At 35.7% G+C, this 13,368-nt stretch overlaps 1 protein-coding gene across 1 annotated transcript in view; it reads right to left on the bottom strand.

The window, feature by feature from the left end:
* Positions 1-13,368, bottom strand: part of MDGA2 (MAM domain containing glycosylphosphatidylinositol anchor 2) — a 364,476-nt gene that overhangs the window by 19,106 nt on the left and 332,002 nt on the right. Inside the window, exons 11-12 of the mRNA XM_008694362.2 lie at positions 12,699-12,854; positions 11,851-12,009 (exon numbers count right to left, since the gene is read on the bottom strand). Of these exons, the coding sequence (XP_008692584.2) occupies positions 11,851-12,009; positions 12,699-12,854 (315 nt within the window). The remainder of the gene's footprint in view (positions 1-11,850; positions 12,010-12,698; positions 12,855-13,368) is intronic.

Genomic DNA, 13,368 nt, shown 5'->3' on the forward strand with positions numbered 1-13,368 from the left:
TCTGACCTCCCCATCTCTGTTCTGTTATCAAGTGCATAAAAGCTGCTATGTTGCCATATGGTAAATGTTTTTTTTTTTTTTTTTTGAGTTTTATATGGGTACAGCTTAGCCTTCAGGCAAAGACTCACGTGGAACGCTTTCTAGAAATTTTAGAGTCAACTCTTCACACCTCCTTTCTTTTCCCTGATTCACAGATTCAAACTACTTCAGGTGCCCAGTACTCTCATCTCTGCCTCCTGAACTCCGTGGCACCTGCACATTCTGCTTGAAATCCAGGGCTGTATGTTAGGACCAGGAAATTGTCCTCAGGCAGAGGGTGGCTCCTGTAGTGATTACCTCATTAGTTTCCCTTTTTTTTCCCAGAGATCTCAGTCTTGTCCTGCCTATTCCATTTTCTGAAAACCATTACTTAAACTATTTAACCTATTTTAATAGTTGTTTATGGCAGTAGGGTTTATCTGGAGCCAGTAACTACTGTGTGGCTTCAAGACAGTCTCATTTTGATAACGTTTACAGATAATCATGTTATTAAAATCTATATCTATCTTCCAACTACAATTACATGGTATAGAGTTTATCCTTCAGATTTTTAGAGCAAGTTTTCTAATTCTTTATACATAAACACACATGTTCGTATTATGCACAATTGCATAAATATGAATACCCACTCTTTAAACAACAACAAACCCCCCACACTCCTTACATCACAGCTGCCACTAGCTGGCTGACTTTGGCTTAGTCTCTTAATCTCTCTGCTTCAATTTCCTCATCACATAAGTGATGATGATAATAATAACTAGCATAAGCTTTTGGTGAGAATTAAAATCACTTGAAGTAGTAAACTGTACATTATGTTTCATACATAGTCTTCACTGTGTTTTACTATTATCTGTCAAGGTAGCCAAATAATATTTCTCTATTTCTCTATTGATGCAGTAGATTGTATTAGTACACTTCTTAATGTTGAACTCTGTGTTACAGGAATCAGTTTTACTTGGTAATGGACTACTACTCTTTTGTTATAGTTGATTCCTTTTGCTACTATTATATTTAGGAATAATGCTTGCATATGTATACACAGTGTTCTCCAGCTTTCTTTTTTCTTTTACCTTGTTGCATGTTCACTTTTGCTTCAGAATCTACTATCTTCTATTTTTTTCCCCATCAATGTAAGAAAGAATCTCAGGCTTGTCCTCCATAGTATTGGTTTTAATTTCCATAGTATGGTTCTGCTCTTTTGTTTCTAATGTTATCTTTATTTGGCTATTATATTATTTATGATGATAGATTCCTTTCTGATTTCATAAAGCTCCCCCTTATTTCAGTCTTTTATTCAGTTCCTTTTTTAAATTTGTCTGTTGTATCATTTTTATTTTTTATTGTTTAATAAAGTTCACATTCTTCTGAATTTATTGAAAAATATAAAGCATATACAGAACAAATTTTACTTTCACCTGAACTGTAAGTTTTTTTCGACAATATGTGTTTCCTTTACTATGTACATTTTAGATTTGTTTTTTTTTTTCCTGTGGAATCTTCATTGGAGCCTTATTTTTTCAATCTCCCTTTCTCTCTTATTTCAATCCTCTTTATTCATCCTTAAATCATATTAAGTAATCTTGTGACATTTCCCCCCAATTTATGGGGCTTCTTTTATATCCACAGGATAGGTGTGGATTTTGTTAGCTTCTCCTGTAAGATCTAAAGCTGCAGCACAGGCTAATGTGAGATTCACTACTGTATCAAGAGTCAGCAGTCTGAGAATTGTGCAAAAGCATTTATTTCTTTGAGCCATTTAAGAGTTGAACTTTCTGGGACTTTCCCATTGTACCCCGTGATCCACTGTGGTACGAAGTAGCTTTCTGAATCCATCTTTCTATTTTCCTTTTTAGATACTCAGTGTGGCTCAGTTTTTCTTGCCTGTTGGTACTGGAATCTTGTATGTCAGAAAGGCAACCTTGTGACAAAAGGAAAAGTCACTGCAGGACATATTTCTATGTGATGTAACTTCATTCTGTTTTTGAACATAAATCCACAACAGGGAGGGATTCTAAGGAAATCAAGCCCAAATAAATAATAAATTGTGTTGAACATTAAATCAAGTTATAATACTTTTGGAATCCCTTAGTTGTCATTGGACTTACAAAGTGGTATGTAGCATACACCCTTCCTAAATTATTTGAAGAAATAGTCTGTATGTGCATTAGATGGAAAAGGGGCTCTTCATCTATTCCATGGCCTGTGTCTGCTACAGCCTACAGCCATATTAGCAGTAACTGATTGGGTTAAGCTGTGATAGTCTCTACTGCTTTCTTATCTAACTGAACTGCTTTTACAGAAAGAAAAATACCTTTTTTTTTTTTTTAATTTCTTAAATGTAAGACCAGCTTAAATTTCTCAATTGTAAGACTAGCTTCTCTTTCTAGTAGAAGTCCTTCAATATCTTGTATGAAAAGAATGAAGGATGCTCTCCCCAAGCTATGAAGGGAGCTCAGGTTCTTCCGTACTTTAAAAGTCATGAGTAGATGTGAGGTAAATGTAAGTGTGAGGTGCTAATGTAAATAGACAGCAGTGAATGAATTACCATTTTGTGTGAAAGTCTCATTTCTCTTGGGTAGCATGACCAGTTATTTTGATTGAAGTGACAGGAATCAAGCCTGTCATTGAATCAATACATGGAAATTTGTGTCAAATGTTAATAAAATACTCTTTTTAGATTTATTAGTTGTAATTAGGCCAAAAAAGTAGTGGTCTTTCAGAATTTACTTAAAGTAGGAAATACATACTTTAATAAAATACATATTTATATCTATACCTATCTATATATATGACTTGCCATTATTATATCAATAATGATAAGTTATTATATCAGGATCAAATATATTTTTTCTCAGGGAATATGCTTTCCCTGTGATCATGTTTATACTTTTAATTAATATTTTCTTTTTACATATGTAACAAAAATTCAAACTTGAATTATTTAAATTTATGTTTACTGAATATATACTATGTGAAAAATATTTGTCCTAGGTCTAAAGAAGCCAGGTCTGATTATCCCAGATTTGAATTTGTTTTTGAATAGATTATATGAGCTATAGTCAGTTGTGGCCAGATTTTATTTTAAAATGCAAGCATTACTTATTTAAAAAGGCACGAAAAGTATAACTGACTGAAATAAATTCTTTAAAATATAATTTATATATCTTATTCTCATGCACATAGTATTAATTATAGTCCATTATCCATGAATCCAAACTATTGATTCACTGGTCTATTTTACAACAAAAGCAATATTAGCAGACCAATGATTTTAGAACTTTTTTCAAGCAAGTTTCCAGTTTTTTAAGTTTATAAAAGAGAATTCAATGACAACAGTTATATAAACTTATGTTCAGGTCATCTAGGTCAACGAAATTAGAACTTGTGAAACAGAATAAAGCAATTCAAGAGAAGTTAGATTCAGCAAAGCTGATTCAGCACATTATTATAGTATTATAGTAAGAAAATTCCAAAGTGAGTATGATGGATTGTGTTAATACCCTTTAAAAGTAATTTTAAATCCTTAGAGGCACTGTGTTTATGCTTGAGTAGGCACCAGGTATCAATAGGTAAAAATTTAATCATCCCCAAGGATTTTCAAATGCTACATACTTCCACGATACAAGTTTGAGGTTGCTAAGCAAAACTTAACTGTCTTTTTCTTCTCTTTGGTTTCCTAATTCTCATCTTTTGATCACCACCATTTCTAGAGTCAGGTGCAAGAGCTCAAGAGAACTGACCTCATGTTAGGGACCATGGTCAGAAAGCCTAACTGACTTAAGTGCTGTATTATCTCATGAGCAGTGACCGAGGTTTTGGCGTTATATATGGCATTGTGAAATCACATGATTTCATAGAAATTACTGTATAAATATAATTTGCACCAGTATTATTTATAATTATTATTACCCAGTTCTCTTCTTTCACTAAGTCATTAACATAATTTTACTTTTAACTATTTACTGTTAATATATTTTATATATTTTATATAAATAACTGAAATATATGTCCTAAAATGTGCATTCGTATTTCCTACAGATACTTGAAATTACCAAGTTCGTAGAAATTAATTTGTAATATGGTTTACTCTAATGCCTAGGGATCACTTGCACATAAATCACATTTTTATTCTAATCAGTAACAGAGATATTAATTTGTGTTTCACATTTCATGGAAGATGAGGATGTGCCCATATCATCTGGCTTCAGGCAAGAGCTATGTATATTGATAGGTGATTGTTAGCATCATTTGTTTTATACACACAGACAAAAATGGGAAATTATAAAATCATTATTTTCTGCTTGAATAGAAATGGCTGCATGCATCCACTGTTATTATTTTTTCAATATATAATTGCAAAGATATCTTAAATAATAAAATGTCAATTCATTTTCTCCAGGCATTACCATGCCTTCTTGTATCCAGTTGAATCTCTACATTAGTGTCCAATGGATTTTCCTAAAACGCAGCCTTCCTCAGGCTTTCTATTTCTCTGATATATGTCATATCCCTTACAAGACCCTGACACTCTTTGGCTCTACCGTCTCCCTTTCTCTGCTGTAAGAGCACTAGTCCCCATCCGAACAGGTGGCTCTTTTTCTCACATTCTGTAACCTTTGCTTTCTGCTTAATACTTGTTTGGATGGTTTACATTTTCTTCTCTTCCACAGGAACTTTTTTAACTTTGCTGTTTTCAGGGTTCTCTCCCTCGTTCACCCATAGCACAGGCTTGTCATGCATTTTGGTGAATATGACATTCTGGTCTTTATTTTATTCAGTAATTTATTATCCTAAATATGATGACAAACTATTCGATGGATGGGGACCTTTTACTACAATTCTTTCGGATTTTCTATAGAAGCGTATATACCACTAGGCACATAGCATACGCAATTCATTCTGGTGAACAAAAATGAGTGAATTCAAGAGCTAAGGGTAAAAGTACTCATCACAATAAATCTGTACTTTCAGTGAAGTTAGTTTAAAAAGTTTGGTACATTGGGTGAGAAAAAAAAAGCTAATCAACCCATTTGCTTATCATTAATTCAACTGATGAAATAATATTTTTTATTATTACACTGAGAATTAGACTTGTATATTTTGGAACATCAGCCTTTCTCAGTCATATCATTAATTGTATTTAAATATCTCCACTTCTACTAGACACTGCTGAGTAATAAATAAATAGGAGGAGAATAAATGTAGGGGTTGTTGGTGGTTCAAAACGCAGACTTAAAAGGTAAGTGCACTAGATACTGCATATGGTCTCATTAGAGGGTCTGGGACAAGTGTGTGTAATAACACATTTCAATAAGTGGTTATAAATCATGGCCAGGTTCTAGCCACCCCCACTTGGAAAAAAATCCATCTTAATTCAACCAAGCAGTTTACTCCATGAATACAGCATTATTTTCACACTGACTGACATTAGCATTATCGGTATTAATTGCAAACGGGACTACTGAAAACAAGCTCACACTGTCTTTCTTATAGTATCTAGCTCAAAGGGGGAAAATGTGAGCAGATTTCCTATTTGAGAAACATATTTGAGATATAAACAAGAATCTTATTTTTTTTTTTACTAGAACAGAAGAAATATGGTCTTTAACCAAAAGGAGAATAAAAATCAGACTCCTAGAACCATGCCAAAGGTTGTCACCATTCCTTCTCTATATCTTGTATAAAACCACTGAAGTCTCCATTTTAAAAACTCTGAATGCCAGCACTGAGAAAGTTTGAATCCACTCTTGCTACCTGAGATATCTTATTAAGAGAAGTTTAATTAGAGGTTAATTCCAGATTTGTTAAATTCTATTTTTGTATTCCATTAGTCAATCATCAAGTGACATATCTGGACCATGATACTGCAGCTCAAAACATGAACTGTAACGTATTATAGTCTGTCAGTATATAAATTTTTTATTTGAACAAGTTTTATATCTTTCTAAAAGTACCCAGTGAAGACATTTCCCATTATACTACTAAGGGTACTTTTAGAAATATAAATTTCTCCTTGAATTCGTTGTTAAGAAATGTGTGACACTTTTGCTTTCCTCCATGCTTTAGTTGCCAGAGCACTTAGACTCAAATTCAAGTTAAGTCAATGATTAACTTCTATTTTTTCCTCCAACATGCTCTGTAAAAGTCTTGGTGAAATGACCTTCTGTTTCCAATCTACACCAATTCTTTTAACTCCCTTGCTTTTTTTCTAGCACCCTCAGAAGGTGCTAGAAATATCTAGTTTACATTATTATTTTTAAAAATCTATTAAGCCTTTGTTGTTTTAGAGGATCAAACAGAGAGCAATCATGGTCACTGCTCTCAAGGAGTTTACAGTCTAGCAGAGGTCAGGGTGACAAATATTATGATAGAGATGTGTACCAGGTGTTGTAGGAACAAAAGGAACAAGAGGATGGGGAGAAATTTCAGCAGATGTCCTTGAGTTAGCTTCTGAAAGAATATGAGTTACTTAGATGATTTAAGAAGGGGAAAAGTACTTATTCTATCATATGATTTAAAAAAATATTCATACGCTTACTAAGTATTTATATAGTGGGCAAATACATATTTACATTTTCAGGGCACCATGTGATGGGGAGAGACCTTGTTTCATGAAGTTCAGCAGAACAAAGAGCCTTGAAAAAGACAGCTCAATCTGGGGAACTTCATGTATGGCTGGTATAGACTATGCAGCTGCCCTAAGGAGGAGCCAGAAGGGCATGTATCCTTGAGGTCCTTATGTTACTGCTTCAGAGAATGATCTTTACCCCAGAAACTACGGGCCCAAGAGACAGCAAGGAAGTCAGTTAGCAGGGGAATCCAGTAATATACCCAAGAAGTGATTGGCATTGAAACTGAACATTATATCCTAAAACACATTTCAAGACACTGAGGACTGATACCCTGATCTCCACCAGCTTCAACTCCCTCTACATCACTGATCAGTCTCTGCTTCCATTTACCACTCTCCTGAAACCGTCTACTCTTTGAACATGCAAGAGCTGCATTTATTTTATAGGAAAAAAAAAAAAAGATAATGTTAAAAAGGCAACTTCCAAGTCGGCTTGCTATTCTTGCATCTAGGAATGTATCTTTTGATACATTCTTCATTCTTTTCTTCCCACCTCCGTGGAAGTGACATTAATTCCTCTCTTCAACACTAATTCTCCTACTAGAACTCGCAGTTCCCATCTCTTCAGGAAACTTGCTTCGCTTTGACTTTTGAATCTAAAAACTTACCTATTATTTTTTTCCTCTTAAAATAGGTACATCCATAACCCCGCATCTCTGTACTTGATCACTTCTTTCCCACCCTCAAGATTCATGAGAGAACAGATCCTATTATTGGACTCCTTTTCTTTGCTTCCCATTTGTTCAATAGTGAAATTAGCTTTCTAGAGCCACTTTATTGAACCATACTTATCAAGTTCAATGAATGTATTCATAAGTGCCTTTTGTATTTTTATCTTTAATTTCCTGGTATGATATGCTGATGCTTATATCTCACATTCTTTCTAGAAATAAATGAAGTACATTTTTTTTTTACTGAATTTAATAAGCTTTTGTCATAGCAAATGACTTCATATGAAGTTCAATTCCTCCCAAGAACATTAGAAATCCAGCTGATTAATCATGAATCAAAATGCCTACTAGTAACTACAGGATTGCTGAAATAATCTTATACTATTATCAATAGTTATGTATTGTATCATGTATATATAAATCAACAACTTAAGGGTGACATATTGTAGTTTTCGTTTCTTTTTTTCTTCAATCAACTTTGATGAAATATTTAAGAAGAAATTGTACCAGTGTGACAAATAAACGCTAAGATGCCTCCCAACGATTTCCACCTCTTAGCCTTAACACTCTTGTGTAATTTCCTCCCAGTAAGTGTAGGTTGGAATTATTAGCTCAGTTATAAGAAATAGAATAAGGCAGAAGTTAAAAGCCTTGGGCATCTATTTGCTCTCTCTCATGGATAGCTTGCTTTGGAGGAGGTCTGCTGCCATGCCATGAGACAGTCCCACAGAGATGTCCGTATGCCGAGGAACTAACTGAGAGAGCTGAGAGGAATTCAACAGCCAGCAAGAAATCAATGTCCTTAGTCTGACACTGTGATGGAGTGAGGCCTGCCAAAAAACAAGTGAGCAAGCTTAAAAGTATATCGTCCCTAAGTCAAGTCTTCAAATTTGAGGGCAGTCATGCCTGACAGCTTGCAACCTCGTGGGAGACCTTGAGCTACGGACACCCAGCTAAGCCATACTTAGATTCCTGACCCACAGACACTGAGAGGTGAATGCCTGTTGTTTCTAGCCACACAGTGTTGTGGAAACTTTTGCATAGCAATCGATAAGTAATACAACATATTTGACTTTATTGCAAAGAGAAATCTCTTTTCTAAGTAATGCATAACTGATTGCCCATTTTTGTATTAAAAAATTAGAACTCTTCTGAATGATATATTGAGCATGAGTCATAGTTTAAACAGCAAAGATTATGTATGGTTACCCAAAAAGGAATAACTGCAATGAGGCTATTAGAAATTCAGACCAAATCATTTTTGAATCTGGATTTCCAAGAGAATGAATCAAACTAAGAATGTTATTTGTAAAACTAGTAACTATAAATGCCTCCAGGTTTCCAGATAAATGAGTGTCTTAGAATAACATTTGCAATGAGGGAAGGTCTCAGCTATAGGCAACCTCTCCCTACTGAGGTCATTCATCCGGTCCTCACTGATGAGCCAGTGTCTGGAACAGGCATTCTGCCTAGATTTTAGTGCAGCATGAACATGTCCTGCCGAGAGGGACTCAAGTGACGGGTCTGCTACCAACAAACTTCGACCATATGATGAAACAGGAAAATGGCAGAGGCATCAAAGTGGCAAATGTATGAGAACATGGAAGAAAGGGAGAACTGCCTTCTTCCTGAAACAATCCAAATAAAACTGGCAGAGGTCAGCTGGACATTTGTTGACAATAAAGAGGATAAGAATAACAAGCGTGAAGTTAAAAGTATATTAAAATTATCTTGGATCTCAACATAAACATGCAGAAGTTTTGAGAGGGGGCTAGCCTCATAAAAACAGAAACTGCATATTTTACTCATTAAAGTACTTCCTTGATCTTGGAATTGTTTATTTAAACCAACTTACAATAGGCCTGTTCCAAGGTAAACTGGAAGGAGAGAAAGGAAGTCTAAGAAATCTATTCGAAATAAAGAATAAGTAAAACATACGCCATCAGCTACTGGGAAAAATTAGAGTCGAGCCAATCCTACCTTTGTAATAAGATCGTAATCTCACAATACAGGAGATGGTTTGGCATGGGTGTGGAGATTTCTTTCCATAGGTTAGGCCACAGTGAACCTATGAGTACTGTCATAACTTTCTGCTTTCCCAGTCCATATTCTGTTTCTCAATGATTTTACCCACTCCGAGAAGATCTGTTTTCCCAAATCAAAAATCTCATCATGCACATTGTCTGCACAAAAGCTGTAATGTCTCCCCCGACCACTGAATGAGCTAAACTATGAAGACACTCCAGTAAATCTCCCTGCCGAGTGGAGAAGCAGGCAAACCCTGCGTCCACTTCCCAGATGGGTATTATGGCTTCGCTATTTATCATTATGACATCACGGCAAGTAAAGTGAAGTAAAATTCTCTGTATCAGTTTCCTTATCTGTGAAACAGGATAATGATTTTAAGGAGCACAAATGTTTATTGTAAAAATTAAACGAAAGAATCCATGAGGTGATATGACTAGTGACCTGGTCCATAAACATCGGCTGTTACTTGACTGCTGCTATTATTGCTGCTATTTGAGATTCAAAGCAGCCTAAGGTGGTGAGTGTCTACCATCTGAGAGATGTTATACATGTTCTCTCAGTTAACTTGAACTACAGATTTCTGAAATAGGAATTATTATTCCCATTCACAGATGAGGAGATCACGATCCAGGCATTTTAAGTGAATTCTCCAAATTCCTACAGTGACTGAGGGCTACAGCGAGTTCCCGCCGGGTTTCCTGACTTCGTGTTAAGGGTACCGTTGACTGCATAAGCTTGTCCTTCCAGCTTGGTCACCCAGTGCTCCACTGTGAAAAACACGGGCTCAGTGCTGGCGGTGAGTTTACGCCCCAGCGTGACCAGGAACCTGCAATTCGTACACACGCTCTGAGGTTCAGTGTTCTCTACCGTAAAAGATGAACAGCGACGCCCATTTTTATGAACTGATTAAGGGGATTACTTCACTTAAATCGTGCAGTAGCTGGAATAGATCATGTGCACAATTTTATTAGTTTATGTAATTATATAGTTACATTTTTAGTTTTATTCATTTATATCAAAACACTTACTGTCCTCCTAACGGCCCACATTTTACTTCCTCGCTATCAGTGCCTTAATCTTCCCTGGGCGTATCTCTGTTTATCGAAAATGTACCCTTCTTTCATAGAGAAACATTTTCCTTTGTCCCTGAGCACTGCCTTATTCTTCAGCAACATACAGATCCACAGTCCCTGGTCCAAGCTTTGTGGGGTTAGATGGTTCACCACTCAGAATTCTGTCTTGTTTTAGAAAGGTAAAGGAATGTGTATCTCATCTATTATGTGACAGTCTCTGGAAGGATCTGGAACAGAATCTCAGAATTAAACACAGTAATGTTTTTGCTGCAAATAGTATAAATGTTCACACTTATATGGATAAATAAAGACTGTAAATAAGTTCATATAAGCTCAGATCATATATTCTAAGGCATGGGGATCAGGCTGGCATGTACTGCCAAATACCTAAGCTAAAAAATTTTGTGTTCAGTTTTTTCGATTTTAGAATTGTACATAAAGAATTGTAGACCCATATGTGATCTCTCCCCATCCCCTGCAGGAGTTTCAATAGGTTCTTTTCTTTCTTTCTTTCTTTCTTTCTTTCTTTCTTTCTTTCTTTCTTTCTTTCCTTTTTTTTTTTTTTTACTTTATTTATTTGAGAGAGAGAGAGAGCACATGGGGGGAGAGAGAGAGAGCGCACGCAGGCATGTGTGCATGAAAGGGGGAAGGGCAGAGGGAGCAGCAGACTCCCCACGGAGCAGGGAGCTCCATGTGGAACTCATCCCAGGACCTTGGGATCATGACCTGAGGCGAGGGCAGATGCTTAACGGACTAAGCCACCCAGGCACCCCTGCTAGGTTCTTTCTAAAGATTATGCAGTATTCTATCCAGCATGATTATGTATTTACTCATCTCAGCCTCCATTGCTGTACAAGGGTCCCTAAGGGCAAGGAGTGTGTCTTCATCTTTGCATGCTCTTCAGGACTGAGGATGTTCTTAAATCTTACTAGGTATGGTAGGCATACTTTATGAACAAGAAAGTATCATATCAGTATTCCAATTATGTAGACAAAGCTAAAAGTATTTGTCTTCCAAATATGGCAGTATTCCTTTTCATGGCCATTAATACACGGTGAGTCATTATTCACACAAATTTCTTTGAAAAGAAGAAGCAGCCTAAGTTATACTGGTATTAATCTCACAGTAAGATCATAAAGAATTTAACCCATTGATGGTTTGCCTGAATTAGGATTCTAGAAGGTGTAGGTGATGCTCCAAAAGTTCAAATTCTAACCTAAAATTTGGAAATCAGAACATGATAGGGGAATGTTCTTAGCATCTTATTCCGCAGTTTGAAGGTAAGGCATTTAAAAGTCGATGATGATATTCTTTGACTAAAACTGATTTCATGCTGTGTGCTTGTGAACCTTTTTCTTCTTAGTTATAATTTACTCTAGAAGAAACATAATAATTCTCGCCATCTTACCTATATGTTGTCCATACATGTGATAAAAGAAGCTGAAACAATACGCAGTGTTCGTGGGGCCATAAGGGTTTTTAGGAGCTATGCTGAAAACAGGGCTGAGAAGTCGGGCCTTTTCGCCTTCCAATCTGGGTCGAGATGTTTCAATGTACATATAAAAACCTTTAAAAAGATAATATAACATGTTTAAATACATTAGTATTAGGTGACATGAAATTTGAAACACTGAGAAGTTTTAGAGTTTTTATATGAAGTAAATCACAGAGTCACAGAATTCTGATCTCATTTATGAACTATTTATAAGTGTGATATAAAGAATAAATAAATGATCTACATAATTAAAGATAACATTGCTTCAGTGTAAAAAACTTTAGATAAAATTGGAATTTTACACTTGAATTCTTTAAAAAAAATCTCTCAACTATATGTGTCAGTGAGTTCTGAGAGAAAATTTGTGTCTACAAACTTTGGAAATATCTGAATTATTGGTACCATACATTAAAAATGTAATGTCTTTTTTTTTAAAGATTTTATTTATTTATTCAACAGAGAGAGAGACAGCCAGCGAGAGAGGGAACACAAGCAGGGGGAGTGGGAGAGGAAGAAGCAGACTCATAGCGGAGGAGCCTGATGTGGGGCTCGATCCGAGAATGCTGGGATCACGCCCTGAGCTGAAGGCAGACGCTCAACCGCTGTGCCACCCAGGCGCCCCTAAAAATGTAATGTTTTATCCCATAATCTCCAAATCTATAGCTAAGCATTCTGGTGCATGTCATATAAATGGCATTAATTTCTCGAAGTCCAAGGCTGGAGTACGACTGCTATAAACACAACATTTCATACCCTCCTACCTTCTTTGGAGCCACTACGATCAGCATTAGGTCCCGTGTTTGGAGTGTATTTTGTATTTCTTGTTGCAGTACTTTGCTTTGTCCAGTCAAAATTATCTGTATCATCTTGGGTGAACAAACAAATGTTACCATCTTCAAATCCACAGTGAAATTCCCCTGTTAACCAATTTTAATTAAGGTAATTAATATTAATTAAATTAACATGAACACTGCAATATTTTTTAAAATATTTTTAAAACGTTACACAGCAATCGTAACACAAGACTGCCACGGTGGCACCAGAACCATCCTAGTGCGCAAGATGATGACTAAACAGAAAATGATTTCAGTTTTAACAAAAAAGAAAAATAATCTCGATATCTACATCAGTCTCTTGGTTTAATAACTTAAGCCCAAACCATTTTCCTCTGAAATATCCAAATAATTGAAATTAAAGAATAGAATTCACACTTGAATTATGGAAGATGACTTTTCCCAACTTTCATTTTTCGAGTCTAGAAATAATCCAAACAAAACAAAACTGTCAATTACAAAATGAGCTTTATTAATTTACCTGACAACACGTTAAAGCTGTATACCTTGAGGCTATAATCTTTTACACCATGTCTGGAGATGCTTTCAATGTATACCCACTTGCAGAAATGGAAGTTTACTTAGGGAAAGAAAATGG

Source organism: Ursus maritimus, unplaced genomic scaffold (assembly GCF_017311325.1).
Source record: "Ursus maritimus isolate PB19 unplaced genomic scaffold, ASM1731132v1 scaffold_36, whole genome shotgun sequence".
NCBI classification, from domain to species: domain Eukaryota; kingdom Metazoa; phylum Chordata; class Mammalia; order Carnivora; family Ursidae; genus Ursus; species Ursus maritimus.